Below are 26,202 nucleotides of genomic sequence, written 5' to 3' on the forward strand. Positions count from 1 at the left end.
GACTTAGTTGGTTAAGCATCCAACTCTTGATTTTGACTCAGGTCATGATCTCAGGGTTGTGAAATCGAGCCCCTCATTGGGCTCTGCACTAGGCGTGGAGCCTGCTTAATATTCTCTCTCTCCCTCGCCCTCTGTTCCTCCCCCTACGCTTACTCTCTCTCTCAAAAATAAAATAAAATAAAATAAAATAAAATAAAATAAGCCTGTTGAATTGACCATTCCCGTATTTGAACATTCTATTAATAAGACAGAATTAGCTGTATAAAGGAAGACAAACTTTCTCTCTCTACCCTCCTAGACTCTCTGCCTGGGGTCCTGCAAATTAGACTGACAAGACAGATTTACAAGAGAAAAACAGAGTTTATCAACACAGGCACTGCCCGCATGCACACGTGGGAGAAATTCAGTGATGAGTAATTCAAAAGAAGTGGTTAGAACTTGGGCTTGTATAGCATCTTAACAAAAGAACAATGAATTTGCCAAAAAGATGAGACAAAGGAAAAAGGGTTTAGGTTTTTAGGGATGGCAAATTGTGGAAAGGTAAATATACAGGGGGACCAATGGAAGATAAGGTTTGTTTTAATGAGTTTGTTATGTAGATTCCTCTGGCACCTTCTCTGGGCTGATTAGAGTCTATAGTTGTCTCCAGTGATTAAGAATCATCCTGCTCTTCTTATATTTGTTTCTTTCCAATTGCTTTCAGCTCAAGATGATCCTTATGCCAGAGAGGCATATTTTGGGGTGGCATACTCCGAACTCCTAGTTGATACCTAGAATATTCCTTTTCTCATACTCAATCATTGCTAATTGTCTTGTACCCTGACACACAGACTTACTTATCAGGCCTCATGCAGGCTCAAGACCATCACATCCCAAGAATGATGCTGAGGGCCACTACCATGATTAAAACCTTATAATAACAATATAATAATAATAATAATAGTAATAGCTAATATGTATTGAGTATTTACATCATGCCAGGCATTGTTCTAAAGTGTTTTACAGGTAGTTACACCAACCCTATTAGGTAGGTACTATTACAAGTCCCATTTTACGGATAGGGAAACTAAGGCTTAGAGTGTGTAAGTAACTTGGCCATGATCCCACAGCTAGAAACTAGAATTTCACCACAGGCAGTCAGGCTCTAAAATCCATACATTCACTGAGCAAATGTTTCTGGGGTACCTATTTTGTGCCAGGCACTCTTCTAAGCACTTAAGATACATCTGTGAGCAAAACCTACAAAGACCTTTGTCCTTATGGAGCTTACATATTAGTTAAGGGAGATAGACAAAAAATAATAAGCAGATTTTATGGTATGTTAGGAAATGATATATGTAATGATAAAAATAAGAAGAGTAGGGCGCCTGGGTGGCTCAGTTGGTTAAGCGACTGCCTTCGGCTCAGGTCATGATCCCAGGGTCCTGGGATCGAGTCCCACATCGGGTTCCCTGCTCGGCGAGAGGCCTGCTTCTCCCTCTCCCACTCCCCCTGCTTGTGTTCCTGCTCTCTCTGTCTCTGTCAAATAAATAAATAAAATCTTTAAAAAAAAAAAAAGAAGAAGAGTAGAGTAAGGGGGAGCAGAAGTATAAAGGGTGATGAGGTTAGTTGCAATTTTAAGAAGGATATCAGGGTAGATCTTTCTAATTTTCAGTTATAATTTATTTATTTATTTATTTATTTGACAGAGAGAGAGACAGCGAGAGAGGGAACACAAGCAGGGAGAGTGGAGAGGGAGAAGCAGGCTTTCTGCAGAGCAGGGAGCCTGATGCGGGGCTCGATCCCAGGATCCCGGGATCATGACCTGAGCCGAAGGCAGACGCTTAACGACTGAGCCACCCAGGCGCCCCTAATTTTCAGTTATAATTTAAAAATATTTCATAAATGCTTAAAATTTAAAATATATTATTTTATTTTTTTCCCAATGTAGGTAATACTTACATAAAATATATTTTTTTATTTTAAAGATTTTATTTTTGAGTAATCTCTGCACCAAATGTGGGGCTCAAACTCACAATCTTGAGATCAAGAGTCACATGTTCTACTGACTGAACCAGCCAGGCACCTCTAAAATGTAAAATATTTTTAAAAGATGAAAAATACAAAGGATTATAAACCAAATATCCATATTCTCATCACCCACAATTTGACAGATACTAACATTTTGATATGCTAACAGAGACTAACATTTTGAAATATTTATATCAGAATTTTCAGAACTATAGCACTGTAGAAATCATAAAACTCCTGCCCCACCCATCCTATTCCTCTCCATGCCCCCCAAACAATTTACTGAAATTGATATGCATCCTACCTAATTATATATTTATACTTTTACTATATATGTACAGATTCATTAAAAACACATGGACTAATTTGATATATTTTTAAAATTTGTGTGAATATCATTCCTATCACTTTTTCTTCTCAATTTTATATTCTGGGAAACTATTTATGTTCTATGTGTACATCTAGTTCATTCATTTTTAATTTCTGTATAATATTCCATTGTACAAATAAGTAAGGCCTACACTCTCCCCTTCTCTAGTGGCCCAATACATATCCTCTTACTTTTTACATTAAGCTTTAGAATAAAAAACATTTAGAACTTGAATGAACTTTAAAGAACATGTAGACCATGAGGAAATAGAGAGGTTGTGTCCTCTCAAGGTCACATAGCCAACCATTGGCCCTTCCCTTCTTTTATCAGTCCATTCTTATATTTCTAGCCTTTTTTTTTTTTCCAGCATAGAGCCCATGTTTTTTTGTTTGTTTGTTTTTAATTTCAATAGTTTGCCAACTAGTATCTTGAACGTCTTTGTCTCTTGGCCTTTCTATCACATCTACCTGGAAAAATTACAGCCATGAATGGGTCCAATCATCATCCTTCCCACCTTCTCTGTGCCAAGCCGGCTGAGCATTAATGAAGAAAATCACAAAAGAGCAGAAATTGGTATCTCTTTCTATTCATGGTTGTCAACCTCAACTGGGTGGCTCCCAAAACTTTAGGACAATCTTTTACATTTTACTACTTTCCTCAATGACAGTTTCCTACTGTCCCCACCTTTCTCAACTCTGATTCACCTCCCCAGTCCCCAGCACCTTCTCAGATAATTCTTTTGGGAGGAAACTATAGCCTCATACTTCACAAAGAAGAAATTCCTTCAGAATTCTACCATTGAATCTATAACTCTGATTGCTTTTGCACCAATCTTCTCTTATTTCCACCTGAATCAATGAAAAACACGTGTCTTCTCCCTTTCTAGCATCATCTGTGCTTGGATCCTATCCCTTCCCATTGCACAGCCTCATTCTATTGGATTATCCCTCCCAAATATTGTATTTTTGATTTAGTACTTTGTAACATCTTTCAATCGTGTTCTAGACTCTTTTGTGTTAAAATTATTTTAAAAAATCCTAATCGCCATAACCAGCTTCATCCCTGAGGATTCTGTTCTAGTGTCCTTTCCACTTAGGAGGTTCCCCTGGCACACCTGTTTGTACTCAATGCTGATTTTCTATGCTTGCAGGGCACATGCCTCTGTCCAAGTATCTCTCATACTGTGTGTTGAGTTCAGTATACAACTGGCCTGGGAACTGATTAAAGGCAGACACTGTATCTTATTAATCCTTGGAACCTAGCGAAGTGCTCTGTGGGCACGGTGCTTCAGTGAGTGAGGTAGAGAGATCTCTTGGGCTCACAGGTGTAATGTTCTTAGGAGTATGGGGTATAGCTGCACGGCTGACTGGAATGATGGATGACTGACTAGGGAAGGATTCAGAGCCCTTCCATCCGCCACCTCATTGAGAAAGTTAAGGGTGAGTTGTGGAATTAAATAGTTCGGGAAAATCTATCAGAGATAGACCAACGGAGAATCTCAATATCTCCACACTGCCTGCAATCTTCATGCCCAATTTCTTTTCACTTTTATTTTATCCCCTTCTTACGGGCTCCTCCTCTACTATTTTCTACTTTCTTCCTCAATGTTTCTTAAGAAAAAAAGGAGCAATATTGATTTTCTGGCTCCTTCATATGACCTCTATCTTCCTGCGTCCCTTGGTCTCCGTCCCACTACTTTTTTTGCACCCTGTCGCTGATTTTCCCCTTCGGTCTGAAAACCAATTTCGTGTCTGTGTGGTTGTGTTCTGGGGCTTCCAGCAGAGGGGTGGTGGGTGAATACTCCTGGCGGGAGTCCTTAGATCATACAGAGATAACGAGTTTTGTACGGGACAGCAGATGACGCTCGGCTCAACACTTCCTACTCCCCTCGGCCTCCGGGGCCGCACGAGCCCTGCGGGATCCCGGGACGAGGCTCCGCCCCGTTGGCCGCTGACCGGGATTGGCTCCCAGGGGCCGGCCCCTGGCCAATCAGGCGCGGGGGCGTTGCCCCCGGGGCGGGGCTCCCGCCTCTCGCTTCCCGCTGCGCGGGGTGCAGGCGGCCCAGAAGCGACCCTTCTTTGCTCCGGGTGGGTGGTGCCCTTCGTCTCCCGACCCAGGGGTCCAGGCGGGACATGGCCACGGCCACTGTGGCAGCAGCAAGACGAGGCTTCTGCCGAGCCCGTCCACTCCTCCTCCGGCGCGGTTACCAGACGGAGAAGGGCGTCTATGGCTACCGCCCGAGGAAGCCCGAGAGCCGGGAGCCCCGGGGCGGCCTGGCGCGCCCTCCAGGTCTGGGATAGGGCCGGGATCGTGGGCGCAGGGTCCGGGGAGGCAGGGGGCCTCCCCGACAGGCCTGAAGTGGGGTGCTGTTGTCGGGGAGGTCGGGCTTCTGGGGTCTGCAAAGTGTGCTCAGGCGGGTGGGGAGTAAGGGGAGGTGAGGGGCCCAAGGGAGGCAGGCATGGGTGTTGCCAGGGTCAGGGTCATAGTCTGTCCAGCCGACTCGGTAGCTGGGGAATCTTGAGGTCGAGGTCTCGGCCTTGGTTCCACGCTTGGGTGATCTTCCCAGCGTTCGTGTACCGACTGGTTTTGTGAGCCCTTGTCTTTTCTATTCCTTGGATGTAAACTTGTGGAAACTTAGCTCATTGCGAAGGCGGGGCGGCGGAGAAAAAAAAACTCCCAGCTCCTCGAGTTTACTCAAAGATACATTTCCAGGGCCATCTCGAAGGCTCGTGTGAGCAGAATGTGTGGGGATCACGACTGTACTGCGAGGGTGAAGGGGGCAGTTAGTTGGTGGTCTTGGACCACAGCATGGTATTAATTATTTGTCTCCCTGACCTAACTAGCCTTTAACTTTAATTTCAGAGTTTTAAACTCCTTTCTGAATTTAGAAGTATGTTACTGGTGCTTTTAATGGATTAGGAGACATGAATATCAGTTCTTGAGACCTCTCTTTGCATGCTCATGTGCAAGAGACCTATTTTGGGTATTTGGTTTATGCTGCAAAACTGTCTATGTTTTCTTTTTTTTTTTTTAATATTTATTTATTTGAGAGAGAGAGAGAACGCTGCTGGCGCTGGTGAGTGAGGGGAGGAGCTGAGGGAGAGAATCTTCTAGCAGACTCCTCCTAAGTGTGAGCCTGCCTCCTGGGGCTCCATGACCCATGAGATCATGACTGAGCCACCCAGGTGCCCCCAAAGTTGTCTATATTTAATCCTCACAGAGTAGAAGATGAATACAGACTGATTATTAGAGGAAGATCATTTGGCATCTTCAATCCAGCTATTAGGTTAACAATGAAGATCCTCTTCATCATATAAGAACCCGAACTTTGAATCTTATATTATGCATTGGGACCTCAGTATTTTGCTCTTGACCTCAGGGGACGTTAATAGTAAACCTGATTTCTGTCTCTTGGATGCAGTGGGATTTCTTTAGGGAAAGCATTTTGGCCAACTAGTAATCCCATGACGGTAAGACTACTGATGTCTTCTTTCACTTTGCAAATCAAGTGTCAAGAATTTTATATGTCAATTATTCTCAAACATTTAAGTGTATATTCAAATCATTTGAGATGATTTTTAAAATGCCAGTTCCTGGGGAGCCTGGGTGGCTCAGTCAGTTGAGCATCTGACTCTTGATTTTGGCTTTGGTTGTGATCTCAGGGTCATGAGATGGAGCCCGGCATGGGGCTCCAAGCTCAGCAGGGAGTCTGCTGGAGGTGCTATCCCACTCCCTCTACCCCTACCCCAGCGTGCTCTCTCTCAGAGATAACAAGAGAGAGCACAAGCGGGGAGGAGAGGGAGAAGCAGGCTTCTGCTGAGCAGGGAGCCCAACGTGGGGCTCGATCCCAGGACCCTGGGATCATGACCTGAGCCAAAGGCAGACGCTTAACCAACTGAACCACTGAGGCATCCCATGGGCCAGTGGTTTTTAACTGGAAGACTGTATCCAAATCATCTTTGGGAGCTTTGGGCTGGTGTGGTTTGAAAATTATCTCTGGGGTTGATTTTGTATATAAACCCTTTCCTCCCCTTCATCACCAAATTGTCCCCACCCCCAGTAGTGAATTTGCTCTACTGTGAGGTGCTTGGTGACCTTTGAAAAGTTCAGTATTGAGTTGGAACTGCAGGCCAATGGTGGCCTCTTGTGGTAATGGGAGGCAAGAGTGAAATCAGTGCCTGGGAACAATTATTGCATGGTTATAGGATCTAGCTTAAGGAATTTTGTTGCTAAGGGCAATAATTTTCTTTTCATTCTTCTTATCTTTTAACTACTCTGAATAAAACTGAAAGGCAAGTGGGCAACCCTGCAACTTTCTTCAAAATTACCGTTGCATGCAGATCTTTGGCAGGTTTTTCTTCTCTCTGTTTCAGAATTTACTCCATTATTTTGTAGTGACTCTGTAGATGACTATCTCCTACTAGGCTGGGTAGGAGAAAGGGGGAGGAGAGTTGGGTCTATCGCTTCGAGTAGCATCTCCCTGGCCAGAACTTCGTCAGTATATATCTGCGAAGGGGACTGGAAAGCATAATTTTTTTTTTTTTAAAGATTTTATTTATTTATTTGAGAGAGAGACTGAGAGAGAGAGAGCAGGAGAGGGGGGAGGGTCGGGAGGGTCAGAGGGAGAAGCAGACTCCCCGCGGAGCAGGGAGCCTGATGCGGGACTCGATCCAGGGACTCCAGGATCATGACCTGAGCCGAAGGCAGTCGCTTAACCAACTGAGCCACCCAGGCGCCCTGGAAAGCATAATTTTTAAAAAATTTATTTGTCAGAGATAGAACACAAGCAGGGGGGAGCGGCAGGCAGAACAGGCAGAGAGAGAAGTAGGCTCTCCACTGAGCAAGGAGCCTGAAATGGGGCTCGATCCCAAGACCCCGGGATCATGACCTGAGCTGAAGGCAGATGCTTAACAAACTGAGCCACCCAGGCGTCCCTGGAAAGCATAATTTTTATTTAGGGTGGCCAGGTACTAGCTAAAAATTATGTGGGGAAAATATTGGAAAAAAAACTAGTAATCACTGCACTCCACCCCTCTGACCACTCAAATAACCTAAGCTTTTCTTCCCATACATAGGATGTATTCACCTCCTTTCTCCTCCATTCGGTTCTTGACTCCATCTCAAAGTCTCTTATGTCCGGAGAATGTAGAGTCCTCTCTGTCAGGGCTGGCCGGGTCTTTTCATGCTCTGGAATTTTATGAACTGCCACACACACCCTATGGACACATTCAGTATACAAAGAAAACTCTCATCTGGGAAAGGAAAGAGGGAACTACAGCAGTCACTATTCAAACCAGTTGTCAAATCCTGTTGGAGGGGAATGATAAAAGCTCCTTGATGTGTTGGGCGCCTGGGTGGCTCAGTTGGTTAAGCGACTGCCTTCGGCTCAGGTCACGATCCTGGAGTCCCAGGATCGAGTCCCGCATCGGGCTCCCTGCTCGGCAGGGAGTCTGCTTCTCCCTCTGACCCTCCTCCCTCTCATGCTCTCTGTCTCTCATTCTCTCTGTCTCAAAAAAAAAAAAAAAAAAAAAAAAAAAATCTCCTTGATGTGGAACTTTGTTGTAAGTTCACTACAGGCCCCTGGCTTTGCCTTCTGTCTTCCTTTATCCGTTGTCCTCTGTGGCCATCTCTGACGTGAGCATTGGGGAGTGCACCATCCTTGGGGGCTGCATACCTTCCATAGCCTACTTTATTTTGGTAAGGTTAGGAGCCTGAGAGTTACTTTCGGGGTCATCAATTACAGGCATTTTCTATGACCAGAACGGGGATTTGTTTGACAGTACAATTTTCTTTTTCTTTCTTTCTTTTTTAAGGTTATTTGTTAATGTGAGGGGGGAGGGGCAGGGAGGGAGGGAGAGAGAATCCTGAAGCAGACTCCCTGCTGAGCGCGGGATTCCATCCCAGGACCCTGAGATCCTGACCTGAGCCGAAATCAAGAGCCAGTCGCTCAACCGACTGAGCCACCCGCTCAACCGACTGAGCCACCCAGGCGCCCAGCAGTACAATTTTCTTGTAACAGTCATAGGTCTGCAGTCTTTTTGCCTGTGGTCATTCTATGAGCAAATTGCCTTCAGTCAAAGATCTTATCTAGACCTACTTTTTAAGCCTTGAAACCTCTGGTCTTTTATTTACTGCTTCTGTGCCCTACCCCTCAGCTCCCTAAACTTAATGTGCTTACCTTGAGACCATCTAAAATAATAGTGGGAAGGCAACACCCTTTATTGGACCTTGCAGGCTCAGCTGGCTCCCATTGTCTAACAGTGTGCTTTCTAGAAGGTACTTGAAGAAGGGTTGCCTGTTCTCTTACCTCCTGCTGAGGCAGCCTCTTCTGAACCACCTTTTCTTTCTTTCTTTCTTTTTTTTTTTTTTTAAGATTTTATTTATTTATTTGAGAGAGAGAGAGAGAGAACAACCTGGGGGGAGGGGGAGAGGGAGAGGCAGACTCCCCGCTAAGCAGGGAGCCCCACATGGGGCTCGATCCCAGGACCCCAGGATCATGACCTGAGCCAAAGGCAGATGCTCACTTAACCGACTGAGCCATCCAGGTATCCCTTGAACCGCCTTTTCTAAGTGCTTCTAATTTCCCAAACTTGCCAGGATCTGCCTTCTAGGTACAGAGGCCTCCTGTTAGCAGAGCTGAATTTCCCTCCATCTCTTCTTGTTTGATCTCCCTTGACTTCATCTTTCTCCCCGGGCTTTCCTGAAAGTGACAAGAAACTGTGATCACATGCTACTAAGCTACAGCCCCATGGACATAAGTCTGCCCACAGGATATCACAGGGGACTGTTTCACTGCGTGTTTTGTCAGACAGCAGAACACAGTGCTCATTAGCTTTCTAGTCTGAAATGTCTGGTCCCTGGCACCCACTGTCGGACTGCTAAGCCAACGTCATATGTATTTTAGGCTCTGTTATGGTAGCCACCCACCTCGGGTACCAAATTGTGTGTTAGATAGGATGAGTTCAAGGGCCATGTCAGACACCTGGAATAACAGTGACTTAAGTAAGATGACCAAAGGTCTGAGCTGTTACAGCTGCTTTGCTCTGCAAAGCCATATGGGGTTCAAGCTCCTTCTGTGTTGTTTCTTCATCATCCTGTGGGTGTTGCTCTCTACTCTGGTCCGGAATGGGTCACCATTGCATCCACAGTCTGGCCAGTAGGACAGAGGAAAGGGGGGAGAAAAGACCTCTCCCTTTAAGGACAAGACCCAGGAGGTGCAGACATCAGTGCTACTCCCTTCTCACTCATCAGAACTTAGTTACGTGGTCAGCTGGCTGCCTGGGGGGCCGGGACGCGTATCTTTATTCTGGGTGGCCATATGTTCGAATATCTATTACTATGAAAGAGAAGGGAAAATGGATATTGGGAGTTGGAGGAGTCTCTGCTACAGACGAATTGTAGAAATCTGGGGCAAGCAACCCACCTTCAACTTTTTCACCTCATACTTCATATCAAATTTTGAGCACTGTGTTTCTCAAAGCCTTGCTTTCTTTCTGTTTTCACTATTGGGATCCTAGTCTAGGCCTTTAATTCTGGTCTGCTGCCAAAAAAAGAAGTTTAATTCAGGTGTTCCTAACCAAGGTCCATGGATCCATATGAAAAAGTTTCAGAGGGTCTGTGGACTTTGCACAACTCTCTGTGTGTCTAGGCAAAGAGGCTGTAGGTTTCATTGAATTCTCAAAGAGATGCATGACTTCACAAAGATAAAACGGCTAGCCTCACTGGTATTAAAATTCGTAGCCTAGTTCCTGTCTGGCTTAGTCTAGTCTTTCTGAAACGTTGGTTTCATTGAGTCATTTTCTTTCTTTCTTTCTGTTTTTGAGTCATTTTCTTAACTCAGATGTCCAAAGGCTCTACTTTGCCTCTCAGAATAAAATCCAGATTCTTTTTTTTTTTTTAAAGATTTTTATTTATTTATTGAGAGAGATAGTGATAGAGCATGAGAGGGGGGAGAGTCAGAGGGAGAAGCAGACTCCCCGCTGAGCAGGGAGCCCGATGCGGGACTCGATCCTGGGACTCTAGGATCATGACCTGAGCCGAAGGCAGTCGCCTAACCAACTGAGCCACCCAGGCGCCCAAAATCCAGATTCTTTAGCTTAATATTCAGTGCGCTTCATGTTTCCTGACACATTCTGCCTTCTTTCTTACCTCTCCAACATAAATTCCCCCATATTCTTTATCCTATATGCCTTTCCACTTCTTATGCATCTCCATTCCCATCTCCTCCATGACATCTGTCCAGACAACTCCAGGCAATCCTAATCTGAGCTCCTTCAACTCTCATTATGGGACCCCTTGGACTCTACTGAACGTTTTATGATTGTGCAGTTTTGTGTGGGGACCATCCACTCACATTGTAAGATCCTGCCTGGTGAAGACCTTGTCCTACATTCCTCTCAGCTCCACAGTTAACTGAATACTTATGAAATGATTTATTCCTACTGAGAAATGGAAATATGATTCTGTATATGCAATTTATTTATAACATTTAGCGCATTGAATTTTGCATGTTATCACCATAACACCAAGTATCAAGAAAGGAAGCACCTTTGAGATACATTGGGTAATGTACTGTATTACTATGTTTTAGAAAAAGTAATAATTTCTTTTTTACTGATGAACACAATGAAGACTTGCTGGGGTTTTTTCTTAAGTTCCATTTAAGTGTGTGCTTACGGTCAGTTCTATTAATTAGAACAGGAGTACATGGTTTAATTAACGCCTGCCAGTTGTCTTAAAAGGTACCATCTTGGTTGAGAGGAATGATTGAGTTGGTGTGATGGATCATGTATACAACTTTTTGGTATTGGCAAAGTTAATCAAAGGACAAGCCCTACTGAAAATGGACACATGGCATCCTCCCACAACAAAGGTGACATAGTGAAGTGGGAGGAGGTATGATCAAAGTTATGGTGCCTCGCTCCTCCTCTTTGCCCTTCCTTCATCAGCCTTCTTTCTTCAAATATTTATCTTGGCTGAAAATCAGTGCCTGCATAGGACGACTGCATCATTTTCTAAGACTTCCATTGCATGGAGGCTTTAAGGAGATACTGAATTTGCTTCTAATAACCTCTTAGATGGCAGTGGTTTCATTAGTTAAAATTTGACCTACGATTAGTGTTTTTTGTAGCTGGATATTAGTAACAGCTTGTACTTTAGCCTCTGTAAACTTCAATTCGGGTAAGCTTGAATTTATTTATCAACAATCCCAGTTAAAAATGGAAGAGTGCTGATTCATGAGTATAAGTTTAATTATGGAGGATTTGGATTAGAAAAAATGGCGGAAATTAGGGACCAGCAGAAGATGGGAGCCATAGGATTCCAAATAGTGTTGAGTGATTACTGAACTTGGCATTGAGCTTTAATGGTTGAAGTGAGGTTGTGGGTATGTTGCATATTAGAAATAGTGGGAACCTCTACTGGAGTCATGGGAAAAGTAGTTGAAGAAAATCTTATTGCATTAGAGATTTTTAAAAATCTCAATAATTCTGGAATACAAATGTAGACCAAAAAAGGCTAATGACATTAGCTCTTTTTTTTTTTTTTTTTTATGTCCCAGGGATGTCCAGTTCTCTCATCCCTTTTGCTGTAGGCTCGGACTTTCCTTTTCAATTTTTGATATAGTATAATGGAAAAAGACTGGATTGAAGTCAAATATGCTTGAGTTCAAATTCTACCTTCTTTACTACCTATGTGACATTTTGCAAGTCACTTAACCTCTTTGAGCCTCAGTTTACTCTTCTGCAGCTAAGGATACCTATTTCAGTGTTCTAAGAGTTAAGTAAGATGCTGTGTGTGAAACACTGAGCACAGTGTGTAGCAAAAGTTAGTTCTCAGGGCGCCTGGGTGGCTCAGTCAAGCATCTGCTTTTGGCTCAGGTCATGCTCCCAGGATCCTGGGATTGAGCCCTGCATCGGCTTCCTCGCTAGGCAAGGAGTCTCCTTCTCCTTCTCCCTCTGCCCCTCCCCCCCCTTGTGTGCGTGCGCATGCGCGTGCTCAATTGCTCTCTCCATCAAATAAATAAATAAATTTTTTTAAAAAAGTTAGTTCTCATTATCATTTACTATCAATCTGTGACACTTATCTATCTTGGCAGTGATTTAGGAAAGGATTGGGAGAAAAACAGAAAGGACCAGAACAAGGATTTTTTTGTTTTGTTGTTTTTGTTGTTGTTTTGTTTAGTGTTTTTTTTTTTTTAAGGAAGAACTATCTGGCGAAATGAATTTATTTAATAAAGATACTGTGTTTGAGATGGAAAGAGAGGGTATGATATAAAATGAACTCGGTTGCACAGCCTCGGTCTGAGTTTGCTGTACAGAATATAGTATTCTGGTACAAAGTCTTGGTTTTAATGTGGTTATCTATGAAGTTCCTAAGCTGAAGCTGGGAGGCAGGCATCACATTTTAATGGGGTTCAGAGGGACTCCAGTTATGAAATTCTCTTTCTTGGAGTCTTCAGTCATTTTATCCAACATTCCCACTTGCTATAAGCATATGCTGCCTTGAGTGGAAGATTATTGGATGTGATCTAGATATTTTGGGGGAGGCTATTTATGACCGGATGATGAGAAAGAACTCTACTGACTTTAAGTTTAAGTACTAAGTTTAGTTTATCTGCCTGTGTACTTCATGATGGTTAATATGAACCCTTCCTGAAAATCAAAACCCTTTAGCGCCCCTGCTGTGCTTGCTTATGGAGAGAATAAAGTCACTGATGTAGATATCCCTGTCATATTTTTTTTTTCACTCCCCTATTAGCCTAGGTTCTTTTGGTCACAAGCAACAGAAACCAACTGTGGCTATCTAACGCAAAGAGGGGACTTTATTTGAAAGATACAAGGGTATCTCCCAGAACCGAAGGATATGTGTAGCAACCAAGACTCAGTGGGGGGGAAGAAGACCAGAACTAACTCAGGGAATATTGGCAAAAGCTGCACGTGGGCCCACAGGGCACAGCTGTTAATGTACTCAGCTCCTCTGCCACCCATAATGTGAGTCGGGGGTCCTCGAGACCACCCCCACATTTAGAGAGTCACCAGAAAGACTCACGGCACTCAGCCTATAGTTGTATTCATGGCTCAGATTTATCACAGTGATGTAATAAGGATACACAGCGGGATCATAATGGGAAAAAGCACAGGAAAAGGCAGCTCTGGAGACACCTTTGTGCAGCCTTTCTTATACTCTCTCCCCCATGAGGAGTGATACAGAATGATCTCCTCTTCAAGTAACATAAACACAGTAATAGATGTGCGATGTTGCTAACCTGGAAGTCCATTAGAAGCTCTGCACCCAAGGTTTTTATCAGCAGATGTTCATGTAAGCATCCTCTGCATGTGCCAAAATTCCAGACTTCCAGAAGGAAAGCAGGTGTTCAGCATAAACCACATTGTTTGCACAAACAGGAGGCATAGTGAACCACCCTTATCTCCCAATCCCAGGTCATAAAGTCTGGAAAGATTAAATCGAACCCACCTCGACTCTGGTGTCTTTGCAATCCGTTAATTGGGAGGGAGGCAGAAGGGAATGAGGTAGACATGGCCTCGCGAACCCACTTCCTGGAATGGGAGGATGCAGTTCTCAGAAAAGAGGGGCTCAAAGTAAGGAAGAAGGATCCACAGCAGCTCTTGTACTGCACATTTGAGGGCTCTGGGAAACTTTCATCACGAGGGTTCTGTGACTCTTATAATACACTGACTCTCAGGACTTCACTCAGTTCATAACAAATGTTTCTTGAGCATCTACTCTGTGCCAGTCTCTTGAGCCAGAAGCCTGCCTTCGGTATTTTCCATTTCATTTTGAAGAAGAGTTGTGTATATGTGCTGTTGTTTTCCCTATTCTCTCTGGCATCTTAAGGATTTAAACACCAAATTAAATTCTTCTGAACTTCTATAGATATCCTAAGTACTAAGTTGTTTGGGTGGTATGATGCCTAACATGAAGATAGTCATTTTTCTTTTACAGTAATCCCTTGGTTTATTTATACAGTGATAGGAAGTTATTTTTATGAGAAATATATATATTCAATTGCAATGCTAGCATCCTTTTAAATCTTTTAATTTCACTATTTGCTACAAAAGTAATACAGGTGAAGCACTTTTATCCAATGCATTTGAAACTAGAACACGTTAATTTCATGTCAGTTAATTTCAAAAAGGGTTATTAAAGCAAGGAGTATGATAAAGAAATGAGAGATGCTTTAAGTATTTTAACAAATATATTTATTTTTTTGTGTTTGCAGATTTTTAAAATTAAGAGCACTTACGGAAGTAATCTGAATACAATGTCTCTCTAGATTTTTATGATTTTCCCCCTAATATTTTACTTTCTCCCACAGCAACAGCCGTGGGAACAAATATAACTGATTCTTACAGGCAAGAAGTCCCCTGGTGGGGACAGGTGTGCCAGGTGCACTGGGGAAAACCCACTAATGAAAAGTTTTCAGGGGCGCCTGGGTGGCTCAGTTGGTTAAGCGTCTGCCTTTGGCTCAGGTCATGATCTCAGGGTCCTGGGATTGAGTCCCGCATCCGGCTCCTTGCTCAGCGGGGAGCCTGCTTCTCCCTCTCCCTCTGTCTGATGCTTCCCCTGCTTGTGCTCTCTCTCTCTGTCAAAATAAATAAATAAAATCTTAAAAAAAAAAAGCTTTCAGAGTGCAGGAGGCAACAAGTCAGTTAAATGGATACAATTTAAAGAGCTCTATACATGTTCACTGTGGAAAACTTAGTAAATATGATAAGCAAAAAACCAAAAATCAGGAATTTTAATATAGAATAATCCCCAATTTTTTGGTCCATTTCCTTTGCATATATGAAATATATATACACACATACATATATATGAAGTATATAGATACTAATATTATGCTATATAGACTAATGAAATATGCATTGTGTGTTATACACATTTTAACAAAGAACAGGCTCATGCTATATATACTGTTATAGTCTTTTTTCATCTACATACACTGACACTTTTCCATTAAGCTTCTACAACATTGTTTTGTAATGGCTATTGGCAAATGGAGATTAGTTGACAACACTATGTCGTTGTGCCTCAGAGGACTGGGGGTTTGCAGAGTTAGAACACTAACAATTCGGGGCGCCTGGGTGGCTCAGTCGTTAAGCGTCTGCCCTCAGCCCAGGTCGTGATCCCAGGGTCCTGGGATCCAGCCCGGCATCGGGCTCCCTGCTTGGCGGGAAGCCTGCTTCTCCCTCTCCCACTCCCCCTGCTTGTGTTCCCTCTCCCACTGTATCTCTCTCTGTCAAATAAATAAATAAAATCTTAAAAAAAAAAAACCCAAAACAACACTAACAATTCAGGAATGCGAATAACGATAGGCGAATGTCCTGTGAGGAACAAGGAGGCTTCGACTCCACCTTCAATACCTGAGGGGTGGGTGTGGTGATGAGTAGCTTCACCTCCTGCTGTCCTCCGGGGGCTAGGGAGGTGGGGGGCAAGCAGTTTCCAGTTCGGACAGGGGTATAAGGAAAGTTTAAAGAAGAGGGTAAGAATGCAGAGAGGTTTGTTAATCATGGAGCAGAATTCCAGAGGTGACAATGGAAGAATCTGGGAGGCAGAGGGAAGGGGTACGGGATTGGGTCTGCGAGAAGAAACCAGAACAGTGGAAGGAGGGTCCGAGAGAAAACAGATTGCCAGGATGGATGTAGGATGTACCTAGAGGTGCGGAGGGGACGGACCTCTTTCTCTGGCTCTCTCTCACATAGCAGTGGCCATGTGTTCTTGGGAGTGAGCAGCATACCTGTGTGCCGATGCCCACGCCATTGCTTTGGAGTAGCATGAAAAGTCCAGTGAGCAGTGACCTCTGTGAGCTGATGTAGGTTCACTACGAGAATGTTTTCAACAGGGCTACTAATTTGAGAATGGTGACGATAACCCTACATATTTACTATTGGACTTGTCCTGCTAGAGATGTAGTCTTGTACACATTACTAGAAGCTGCAGAAAGTGCAGGAGATCACCCTGCAGGAGAAAACAGACTGAGAAAAAGGCTCTGGGCAGACCTGCAGAGCACTAATATTTTAGAGATGGGCAAAGAAGAGGAGGTCCCCGCAAATGACTGAGGTTGAGTAGCCGGTGAGTTAGAAGAAAAGCAGGATCTTGCAAACAGAGCCCAGGGAAGAATGTGGGGGTTTTTTTGTTCTGTTGTGTTTTGTTTTGTTTTTTGGGGGTGGGGGAGGGACAATGTTTTTAAGGAGTGGCCATTGGGGACAATGCTTTGGACATGGTCTGTCTGGATTTTAGCCACAAATCTGAAGGTTTCCTACTTCACAACACAGCAATTGAGAACTTCAGTAGGATTCAGAATAGAACCCTATAGCAATTCATATGACTACCCTCCAGACTGAAATCAATTAATTTCCTGGGATTGATTGATTAGTTTACTAGTTTATTAGACATAGTATGGAACCTCCTAACTGTTGTATTAGTGCAAATCATATGACTACCCTCCAGACTGAAATCAATTAATTTCCTGGGATTGATTGATTAGTTTACTAGTTTATTAGACATAGTATGGAACCTCCTAACTGTTGTATTAGTGCAAACGTATCTTTTACATACTCATTTCATCTCTGTTCTTTCCTGTGAGCCTGCAACAAGACATATATTTTGCAATCCTCTGACTACAAACCCAAGCACATGTGTACTCCTTGCATGGCAATAGATATTCATGAAATGGTCATTAAATCGTTCAAAATATGCTAACAATTTTCTCTGGGTTCTAAGAAGAAAAACACAAACTGAAAAAACATTCAGAAAATGTGTGCCCTCAAGAGCAGATCTGCTCATCTTCAGAGATTTACGTTCAGTTTGTAAGGCTGCCTTGATTAACTGAAGGTGAATTGAGTGTGGGCATGAAGGATTTTTTTTTTTTCTTTAAAATTTGGAAGAACTTCCATGTGAAAAAGAGAAGAAAAGCAGTTTTTGGCTCAATATAAAATCACCAGTTGGATTCATTGAGAGATAATGCCTCTCCTCCAAGCCGAGACCAAGGAACCACTCATTTAGGGCTTTATAAAGGGGATTTTTTTGTTTTGTTTTTGTTTGTTTGTTTGCATTATGTGAGTGACAAGATCATTTTTAAGATCTTTTTCTAGTGTAAGATTTCATGAGTCTATGAAATAACTAGGTACCTGGCCTTTAAGAAATAGAGAAGGAAATACAACATTGATTTTGTAGTTCTACCTATTTCTATTTTTTTATGTAAAATATATACTTTTAAAGATTTTATTTATTTATTTGCCAGAGAGAGAGAGAGCATGAGTGCACAAGCAGGGGGAAAGAGCATGAGTGCACAAGCAGGGGGAGTGGCAGGTAGAGGGAGAAGCAGGTTCCCTGCTGAGCAGGGAATGGCAATGATCTGAGCGGAAGGCAAACGCCTAACCGACTGAGCCACCCAGGCATCCCTTTTTATGTAAAATATTTAAAAATCTCAAATAATAATTACAAGAACTATAATTATCCAGAATCTCAGCCTTCTAACAAGTCTTTTCAGTTTGAGGTGTTTCCTTTTACGATCTATCGATGGGCATAGTTGTTTTTACAAAGGTACACTCATAGTTCTGTCTCCTTTTTTTTTTTTTCCTAGTGACTTTAGCTATCATGAGATAAATTTAAAGAAGTAAGTGTGTTTTCTTGGATTATGGTAGTCTTTAATCCTGAGATGTGGTGGGTAGGAGCAATGCATTAAAAAAGTCTAAGCCTGCAAAGACTTATTTGAAAAAACTGATTTTTTTTTTGGTTTGTGGGCATTTCCTAAATTGTTTGTACTGTGTTCTTTCCCCCTTGAATTAGTTGATCATGGCCTTGCCAGGTTGGTGACAGTATACTGTGAACATGGTCATAAAGCTGCCAAAATCAACCCCCTCTTCAGTGGACAAGCCTTGCAGGAGAATGTGCCTGAAATCCAAGCTCTTGTGCAGACCCTGCAGGGACCCTTTAATACCACAGGTAAAGCTCATTGACACTAGACTGTCCATGTGACAGTTAACTGCCAACATGAGGTAGGGCTCCTGTCTCTGTTCTTGAAGAATCCACATGCCAACTGGAGCTGCGGCTTCCATGGGGTGTGAGTGACAGTGAGGGGCACATTCAAGCACTAAGAGGACCTGTCTTGAGGTTCTAGAGTAGTCTTTCAATAGGGCCCATTTCCTCTGAGTTTAAAAACATATTCACCAAAGAAGACATACAAATAGCCAACAGATATGTGGAAAGGTATTCAGTATCACTCATCATCAGGGAAATGCAAATCAAAACCACAATGAGATATTATCATCTCACACCTATTAGAACGGCTATTAAAAAGACACCAGATAACAAGTGTTGGTAAGGATGTGGAGAAAAGGGAGCCCTCGTGTACTGTTGGGAATGCAAGTAGGTATAGCTACTGTGGAAAACAATTTAGAGGTTCCCTCAAAAAATTAAAAATAGAATTACCATATGATCCAATAATCCCACTTCTGAGTATTTATCCAAAGGAATTGAAATCAGGATCTTGAAGAGTTATCTGTACTCTCATGTTTATTGTGGCATTATTAGAATAGCCAAAATATGGAAACAACCAAAATGTCCATCATTGGATGAATGAATAAAGAAATGCAGTGGAGGGGCACCTGGCTGGCTCAGTTGGTAGAGTATACAACTCTTGCTCTTGGGGACATGAGTTCAAGCCCCACATTGGGCGTAGAGCCAACTTAAAAAAAAAAAAAAGAAAGAAAATGCAGTTTATGTACAGAATGGAATATTATTCAGCCTTAAAAAAGGAGGAAATCATGCCATTTGGGACAACATGGATGAACCTGGAGGGCATTATGCTAAGTGAAATAAAACCAGTCACAGAAGGACAGATACTGCATGATCCCACTGTATGAGGAATCTAAAGTAGTCAAACTCGTGCTAGCTTCAGCAGCACAGATATTAAAATTGGAATGATATAGAAGGATTAGCATGGCCCCTGCACAAGAACAGCATGCAAATTCATGAGGCATTCTGTATTTAAGAAAAATAATGAAATAAAATAGTCAAACTCCTCGAACCAGTAGAATAATGGTTCCCAGGGTCTGGGGAGGGGTGGGAAAGGGAACGTGTGGGTCAAAAGATACAAAGTTTCAATTATGAAAGATAAGTTCTGAAGATCTTCTATACAACATGGGCTTATAGTTAACAATATCATATTGTATACTTAAAACTTTGGTAAGAAAACAGATCTTAATGGTCAGTGCTCTTTCCACAAAAGAAAATAAATTATTTCAAAAATGAGTAAAAAAATTCCAAGTCCTGAAATAAAAAAAAAATCGTCAGACTCCCATTATGTGCCATGCACTTTATATCCATTATGTCAATTAATTCTCATACCTACTACCTAAAGAAGTTACTGGTAGGGAAACAGACACTCAGAGAACTTAAGCAGCTCATAGCGAGAAAGTGGCAGAGGTAAGGTGACAACCCACATCACCTTCCATTTCTGCAGCCTGAACTTTTTCTGCCTTTTTTCTTGCCCAGCCTGGGAACTTGAAGTTGGGGATGGATAACCCATCAGGATCCTGGGCTCCTACCTCATGTCATATTTTATTTTACTTTTATTTTTATTTTATTTTATTATTTTTAAATATTTTATTCTTAAGTAATCTCTATACCCAACATGGGGCTCAAACTCCCAGCCCCGAGGTTGAGAGTCACACGCTGTTAGGACTGAGCCAGCCAGGTGCCCCTCATGTCATTTTTTTAAAGTTAATCTTAAGCCAGTGTCAAATTCTGGTACATGCATCAGTTAGTAATGTCTGGTAATTTATTGCAGTGTAATAAACCATTCCAAAATGTAGTGATCTTTAAGGGCACAACAATTTTGTTATCTTTCAGTTCTAGGATTTGACTGGACTCAGCTAGGTAATTCTCAGTTCAGGGTCTCTGAGACAAAAATCTATGCTACTATCATAATTTGAATGGCCCTTCAGGAGTGGAAAAGCTGTTTTAGTGTCATCCCTGTCCCCTTGTTGTACCTTATTCTTGCTGAGTCTACATACAGGTCCCTGATACTGTGTCAACTCATATGTCCATAACTTTGCATGGACTACCCTTTCATCTACCTGATGAACCTAGGATATTCCTGTTGATTTTTAAGCATTCAACAAGCATTCCCTGCACTGCGAGGCAGAGCTACCCAGAGCTTTAGCCATTTTAAAGTATACACTTCAGTGACATTAAATATATCCACAGTGTTGTGCAACCATCAAGTTAGTTCCAGAACATTTTTATCACCCCAAAAGGAAATCTTGTGCCTACTTAGCAGTTACTCCCCATTTTGCCGTCTCCCCAGTCCCTGGCAACCACGAATCTACTTTCCGTGTCTATGGATTTGCCTGTTCTTGACATTCTGTATAAATAAAAGTCATACTATGTGGCCTTTTGTGTCTGGCTTTTTTCACTTAGCATAATGTTTCCAAGTTTCACCCATATTGTAACATAAATTGGTACTTTATTCCTTTATGTGGCTGAATAATATTCCATCGTACGGCTACATCACATTTGGTTTATCAGTGGACATTGGGTTATTTCCTATCTCATGTAATCTTAGCAACTCTCCCCTGAGGTGCTTTGACTGTTTCCGTTTTATAGATTAAAATGTGAGGCAGAGAAGCTAAGCAATACACAAAGCAATATCTATAACTTGAATGGTCAGTATCAAAGAGCTGAAGTTTATTGTAAGAAACCATAAGCAGTAATAAAGTAGGTTTGTAGGTTTAGGCAAATGACTGATAATTGATTTGGTGCTGAGCTATTGATATATTACAAACCTTCCCTTGTTTTGACTGAGGGTTGGGTAGATTTCCCTTTACCTTAAAATATTGCTTTGCTATCAATATTAAATCACATTAAGACCAACTGTTCAATGGTAGAGTTGCTTTATAGCTATTAATAAGACTTGAACATTTGGAAAGATATTTCAGATAAAGGTAGGACCTCTGATTTCTAGCTATAAAGCAAATGAATGTCAGGTTCCAATTTTTATTTTGAAATTACAATAGAATCAAAATTTGGCATAAAGCAAAGATTTAATTCCCTCTCCTAGTATGACTACTTCATGGCCTTTGACCATATTTCTAGTTTTGCCTTTAGAAAAATCTAGATAGCCATTGATGATGACCCGAGTTATCCAGAACAAAATGCTCTGAGTTGAAATATTTTGTATGTTCTATAATTAATTACGTGGTTGATTGCTTTTTAAAATGATCCCCTTGATTCCATTTTTTAGGATTATTGAACATGGGGAAGGAGGAGGCCTCTCTTGAGGAAGTATTGGCCTATCTCAACCAAATCTACTGTGGGCAAATTTCTATTGAAACCTCTCAACTTCAGAGCCAGGAGGAGAAAGACTGGTTTGCCAAGCGATTTGAAGAACTGAAAAAAGAGACTTTTAGCACAGAAGAGCGAAAACACCTGTCAAAACTAATGCTAGAATCTCAGGTATAAAAGTACCAGCTAATATCAATGGAATAGGATGGCTCCTCTTCTATAAAGATAACATAAATATTGAAGAGAGGGAATGAAAGCATTTACTTACCCCATTTATCCCCTTGCCTCAACACAACAGACAATATAACACACACCACTTGGTTCTAAGTAGAAAAAAGTAGATCACCAAACACCAGAGCTACTGGTTCTCCTCCGAGTCAAAATACTTTTTATATATTTGCCTATTCACTCTCTAAAAGACTGCAAAATCCTTAAGATCGTCTCTTTTTATTACCTCAAGTGATCAAAGAAAGCTATGCATGAAAGCTCTTGGTTACAAATAAATGGAAGTGAATCTGTCAGGGCTCGGATCAGGCTCCAGCATGTCAAGATGATGAGGAAATGATTCCCAGTCATTTGGATAGTTGGGTGCTTTGCCGCCTTGATGAGATAGTACTGTCGAGCCCGCTACTAAAACTCAGGGGCTAGCCAGGGCAGAATCGAAGGCCCAGCCCTTGCTTTAGAAGAACACATGCCTTTTTTCCCCCCCAGAGGAATAAATTCTAAGAGGCTTCCTCTGGGGCTAAGTTATTCTACCACTCACGTTATTTTCTCTGCATTCCCCCTGCTGCCTGGCGCCCTTGGCAAGGCGTTCCTGCCATGCTCCGGACTAGTTAACGCCTGTCTCTGGCATATGTCATGAAGGGGCATTGCTGCAGCCACTTGAAGTAGCTTAGGGTCTTCCCACAACCCTCATAAACGTGTCTGACTTGGACCTGAGTAGCTGGCTCTCTTCCTGCAACAAATGTGTCTGACGTGATGTTCCACAGGAGTTTGACCACTTTTTGGCCACCAAGTTTGCCACAGTGAAGCGGTATGGGGGCGAAGGAGCCGAAAGCATGATGGGCTTTTTCCACGAGTTGCTGAAAATGTCAGCCTACAGTGGGATAACGGATGTGATTATTGGCATGCCCCACAGAGGGAGGCTTAATTTATTGACAGGCCTTCTGCAGTTCCCTCCAGAGGTAAGATACTTCCTATGATGCACAATTGGCTGTAACAAAATAGAACTGATGGTAATAATTCCTTTTAGAAACCCAAGTAAACATCTGCGCAGTTGGTCCAGGAGGTAGCCTAATGAATTGATGGATAGATCTGGTATTTGGGTTGATTTTCTGTGTCCTTTTATATGAATTCTTTCTTCTCTCAGGGAAGTTAAAGGTTAGTTTGTTTTCTCAAGGATGATGTGAATACATAATTTCTTTGCTTTGAAGCACGCTTTCCTAATTTAATAGAAATCGTTCAAACAAACATTAAGATCTGTGCAATTATTTATAATTTTACCTTCCAAGAAGTCCATTTTACCTTCCATTTATGTGCAGAGTTTATACTTAGACATACTGTACTAAAACTAATAATACATTGTTATCCTGGGAGACCACCACATGAGAGGTTTTATAGGTAATTGGATCTTGGTGTTCCTGTTCTGTCCAACTCAGCTGCTCTATCAGTCTCTCAAAAGACTGGAGAGTTAGGGCTGCAAATTTTATGTCCGGGAATATCAGAGTGACTTGCTATTTAATCAGATCATGGCTGCTATGCGTGGATAAACCTCACTACTGATGTTGGCCAGGAGATTAAAAGTAATTGTAAGTGTTAAAGGGACTGTGAGAGTTAATGGAGTGAATAGAGCCCATGGAAGGATGCGTTATCCTTAAACCACTAGAAAGTACACATGACATCATGTCTTGGGGCCAAGCTTTACCACTGTTTCTCATACCTCAGTTTTTCTGATGCGAGAGAGAGATTGATAATCAGCTCTTGAAAGACAAATATTTTCGAAAAGGCAGACAACAGAATAAAGTGATTGACAGATGGAGGAATGTGCTTAAACACAGGCAGAAATCCCTAAACCAGAAATTGCATTCCTAAAATATTGCAGACAAAAACATGACTCAAAGATGCTGAATTATAAATGATCATATTTGTGAGAAACATGGATGTACCCATACTGTCTAAGTATGTGTGCTCCTATTTGTCGATAGGTCAGTAAGAAGCTTTTGGGTCATTCAAACCATTTGGATAAATGAGGATAACATGCTGTTTTTGGTAACTACCTTGGCTTGAGACCCGGCTTCATTACTTACTAGCTAAGGACCTTTAACAATTTAGTTAATTTCTCTTGCTTGTGCATTTTAAAAATGGGTAGTAATGGTTATATCTAGGTAGACTGTGAAAATGAAGTGAAGTCCTTTGAGAATTGGACAGTAGAATTTTTTAGGCATGACTTGAGCTAATCCTGGATGTCATCTTGTGTCTAAATGGGATTATGTTCTATTCTATCATTTTCCTGTCTACCTCTTTTTTTTTAAAGATTTTTTTTTTTAGATTTTATTTATTTATATATTTATTTGACAGAGAGAGAGAGAGAGAGAGCATGTGCACAAGCGAGCATAAGCAGGGAGGGGCAGAGGGAGAGGGAGAAGCAGACTCCCTGCTGAGCAGGGAGCCCAACTCGGGGCTGGATCCCAGGACCCTGGGATCATGACCTGGGCTGAAGGCAGATGCTTAACCAACTGAGCCACCCAGGCACCCCAAAGATTTTATTTATTTAATTGAGAGAAAAAGAGAGCATGAACGGGGAGGGGGGAAGGGGCAGAGGCAGGCTCTCCACTTGAGCAGGGAGCCCAACACGGGGCTCCATCCCAGGACCCTGGGATCATGACCTGAGCTGAAGGCAGATGCTTAACTGACTGAGCCACCCTGGCACCTCTTTTCTGTCTACCTTTAACAAGATTCATAAAAAGTTCTTTTGGAGAATATATTCTAACAGGTGTATTTAAGAAAAATTATTTTGCATATTGCAAGGCAGAGGTAACTTACTATCTAACATCTTACTCTCTTACTATCTACATGTCTAACTAGTCATGTTAGACTCTTCTCAAAGTGTTGGTATTTCATTTGATGGTGAAGATCTCCAAATAGTTCTGTGCATTTAAGCAGTTAGAAGCTTGTGCCTTTCTTTTTAAAGAATGCATGGTGATCATAGTTATACAAGCATGTGTGTCAACTTCTTTCAATTGTATGATTTAAACTAACCACCTCTTCTCTGGTGTCCATTGTGATAAAAGACATTTTCTCTTGTATGTTTATTCATAACAGCTGATGTTCCGTAAAATGAGAGGCTTAAGTGAATTTCCGGAAAATGTTTCGGCCACTGGAGATGTCCTGTCTCACTTGACCTCCTCGGTTGACCTGGACTTCGGCGCGCACCATCCCCTCCACGTGACCATGCTGCCTAACCCCTCACACCTGGAAGCCGTCAACCCCGTGGCCGTGGGGAAGACTCGAGGAAGGCAGCAGTCTAGACAGGACGGGGACTACTCTCCAGACAGTTCGGCTCAGCCTGGGGACAAAGTCATTTGCTTACAGGTACTTGTAGCTTCAGGAAGGGAGGCTGGAGGCTGAGGAGAGCAAGAGGAAGGGAAGGGAGATGGTAGACGTTCAAGATGAAATTGAGATTAACTTTTGGGAAAAGAAGATTCCGGGCTTGTTTTTAAAATTAATAGCAGGTATGAGGTCTAGTCTCAAGGCAACTGACTTTTTAGACTGAGGTTTCACTGTTTTTTTTTTTTTTTTTTGAAGAACCACTTTAAACATTTTTAAAATTTAAATTCAATTAATATATAATGTATTATTGGTTTCAGAGGTACAGGTCTGTGATTCGTCAGTCTTATATAACACCCAGTGCTCATTATCCATGCCCTCCTTTATGCCCAGCACCCAGTTACCCCATCCCCTGACCCCCTCCCCTCCAGCAACCCTCTGTTTGTTTCCTATGCTTAAAAGTCTCTTATGGTTTGTCTTATGTTTTTCTTTCTTGAGTTGTGCATGTTATTTAAGGGAGTATCGACTGGTATCCCTGATGCTTTTCAGAGGACAGATGTCATTACTTTTAGGAAACTACGTGGTATCCATATATCTAACAAGTCTTGCTTGTTTTACAGTAAAGGTCTTGGGGTGCCTGGGTGGCTCAGTCAGTTAAGCATCCGAGTCTTGGTCTCAGCTCAGGTCTTGATCTCAGAGTTGTAAGTTCAAGCCCCGCGTTGGGCTCCATGCTGGGTGTAGAGCCTACTTAAAAAATAATAATGAAAGGGCGCCTGGGTGGCTCAGTTGGTTAAGCGACTGCCTTCGGCTCAGGTCATGATCCTGGAGTCCCTGGATCGAGTCCCGCATCGGGCTCCCTGCTCGGCAGGGAGTCTGCTTCTCCCTCTGACCCTCCCCCCTCTCATGTGCTCTCTCTCTCCTCTCATCCTCTCTCTCAAATAAATAAATAAAATCTTTAAAAAAAA

The 26,202-nt window shown here is 42.3% G+C and overlaps 1 protein-coding gene and 1 non-coding gene across 6 annotated transcripts in view; both read left to right on the forward strand.

Annotated features, from left to right (window-relative positions):
- The first annotated feature begins 4,415 nt into the window (after positions 1-4,415).
- The window catches only part of DHTKD1 (dehydrogenase E1 and transketolase domain containing 1), a 50,084-nt gene continuing 28,297 nt past the window's right edge, over positions 4,416-26,202 (forward strand). For 3 of the 5 annotated variants that reach the window (XR_014145467.1, XM_081820581.1, XM_081820582.1), the window contains exons 1-5: positions 4,416-4,669; positions 18,194-18,349; positions 21,651-21,862; positions 22,681-22,875; positions 25,013-25,282. Coding sequence is in view for 4 of the 5 variants with exons in the window: in XM_081820581.1 (XP_081676707.1) it covers positions 4,513-4,669; positions 18,194-18,349; positions 21,651-21,862; positions 22,681-22,875; positions 25,013-25,282 (990 nt within the window). In the remaining variant the exon portion in view is untranslated. The remainder of the gene's footprint in view (positions 4,670-18,193; positions 18,350-21,650; positions 21,863-22,680; positions 22,876-25,012; positions 25,283-26,202) is intronic. The other 2 variants (XM_081820584.1, XM_081820583.1) reach the window with 2 other exon arrangements.
- Positions 19,292-19,397, forward strand: LOC115936993 (U6 spliceosomal RNA). Its single transcript, XR_004072339.2, has one exon. It is a non-coding gene; the product is annotated as a U6 spliceosomal RNA (small nuclear RNA).

This window comes from Leptonychotes weddellii, chromosome 5 (genome assembly GCF_054177405.1).
Source record: "Leptonychotes weddellii isolate Sample4059 chromosome 5, ASM5417740v2, whole genome shotgun sequence".
Taxonomy (NCBI): Eukaryota; Metazoa; Chordata; class Mammalia; order Carnivora; family Phocidae; genus Leptonychotes; species Leptonychotes weddellii.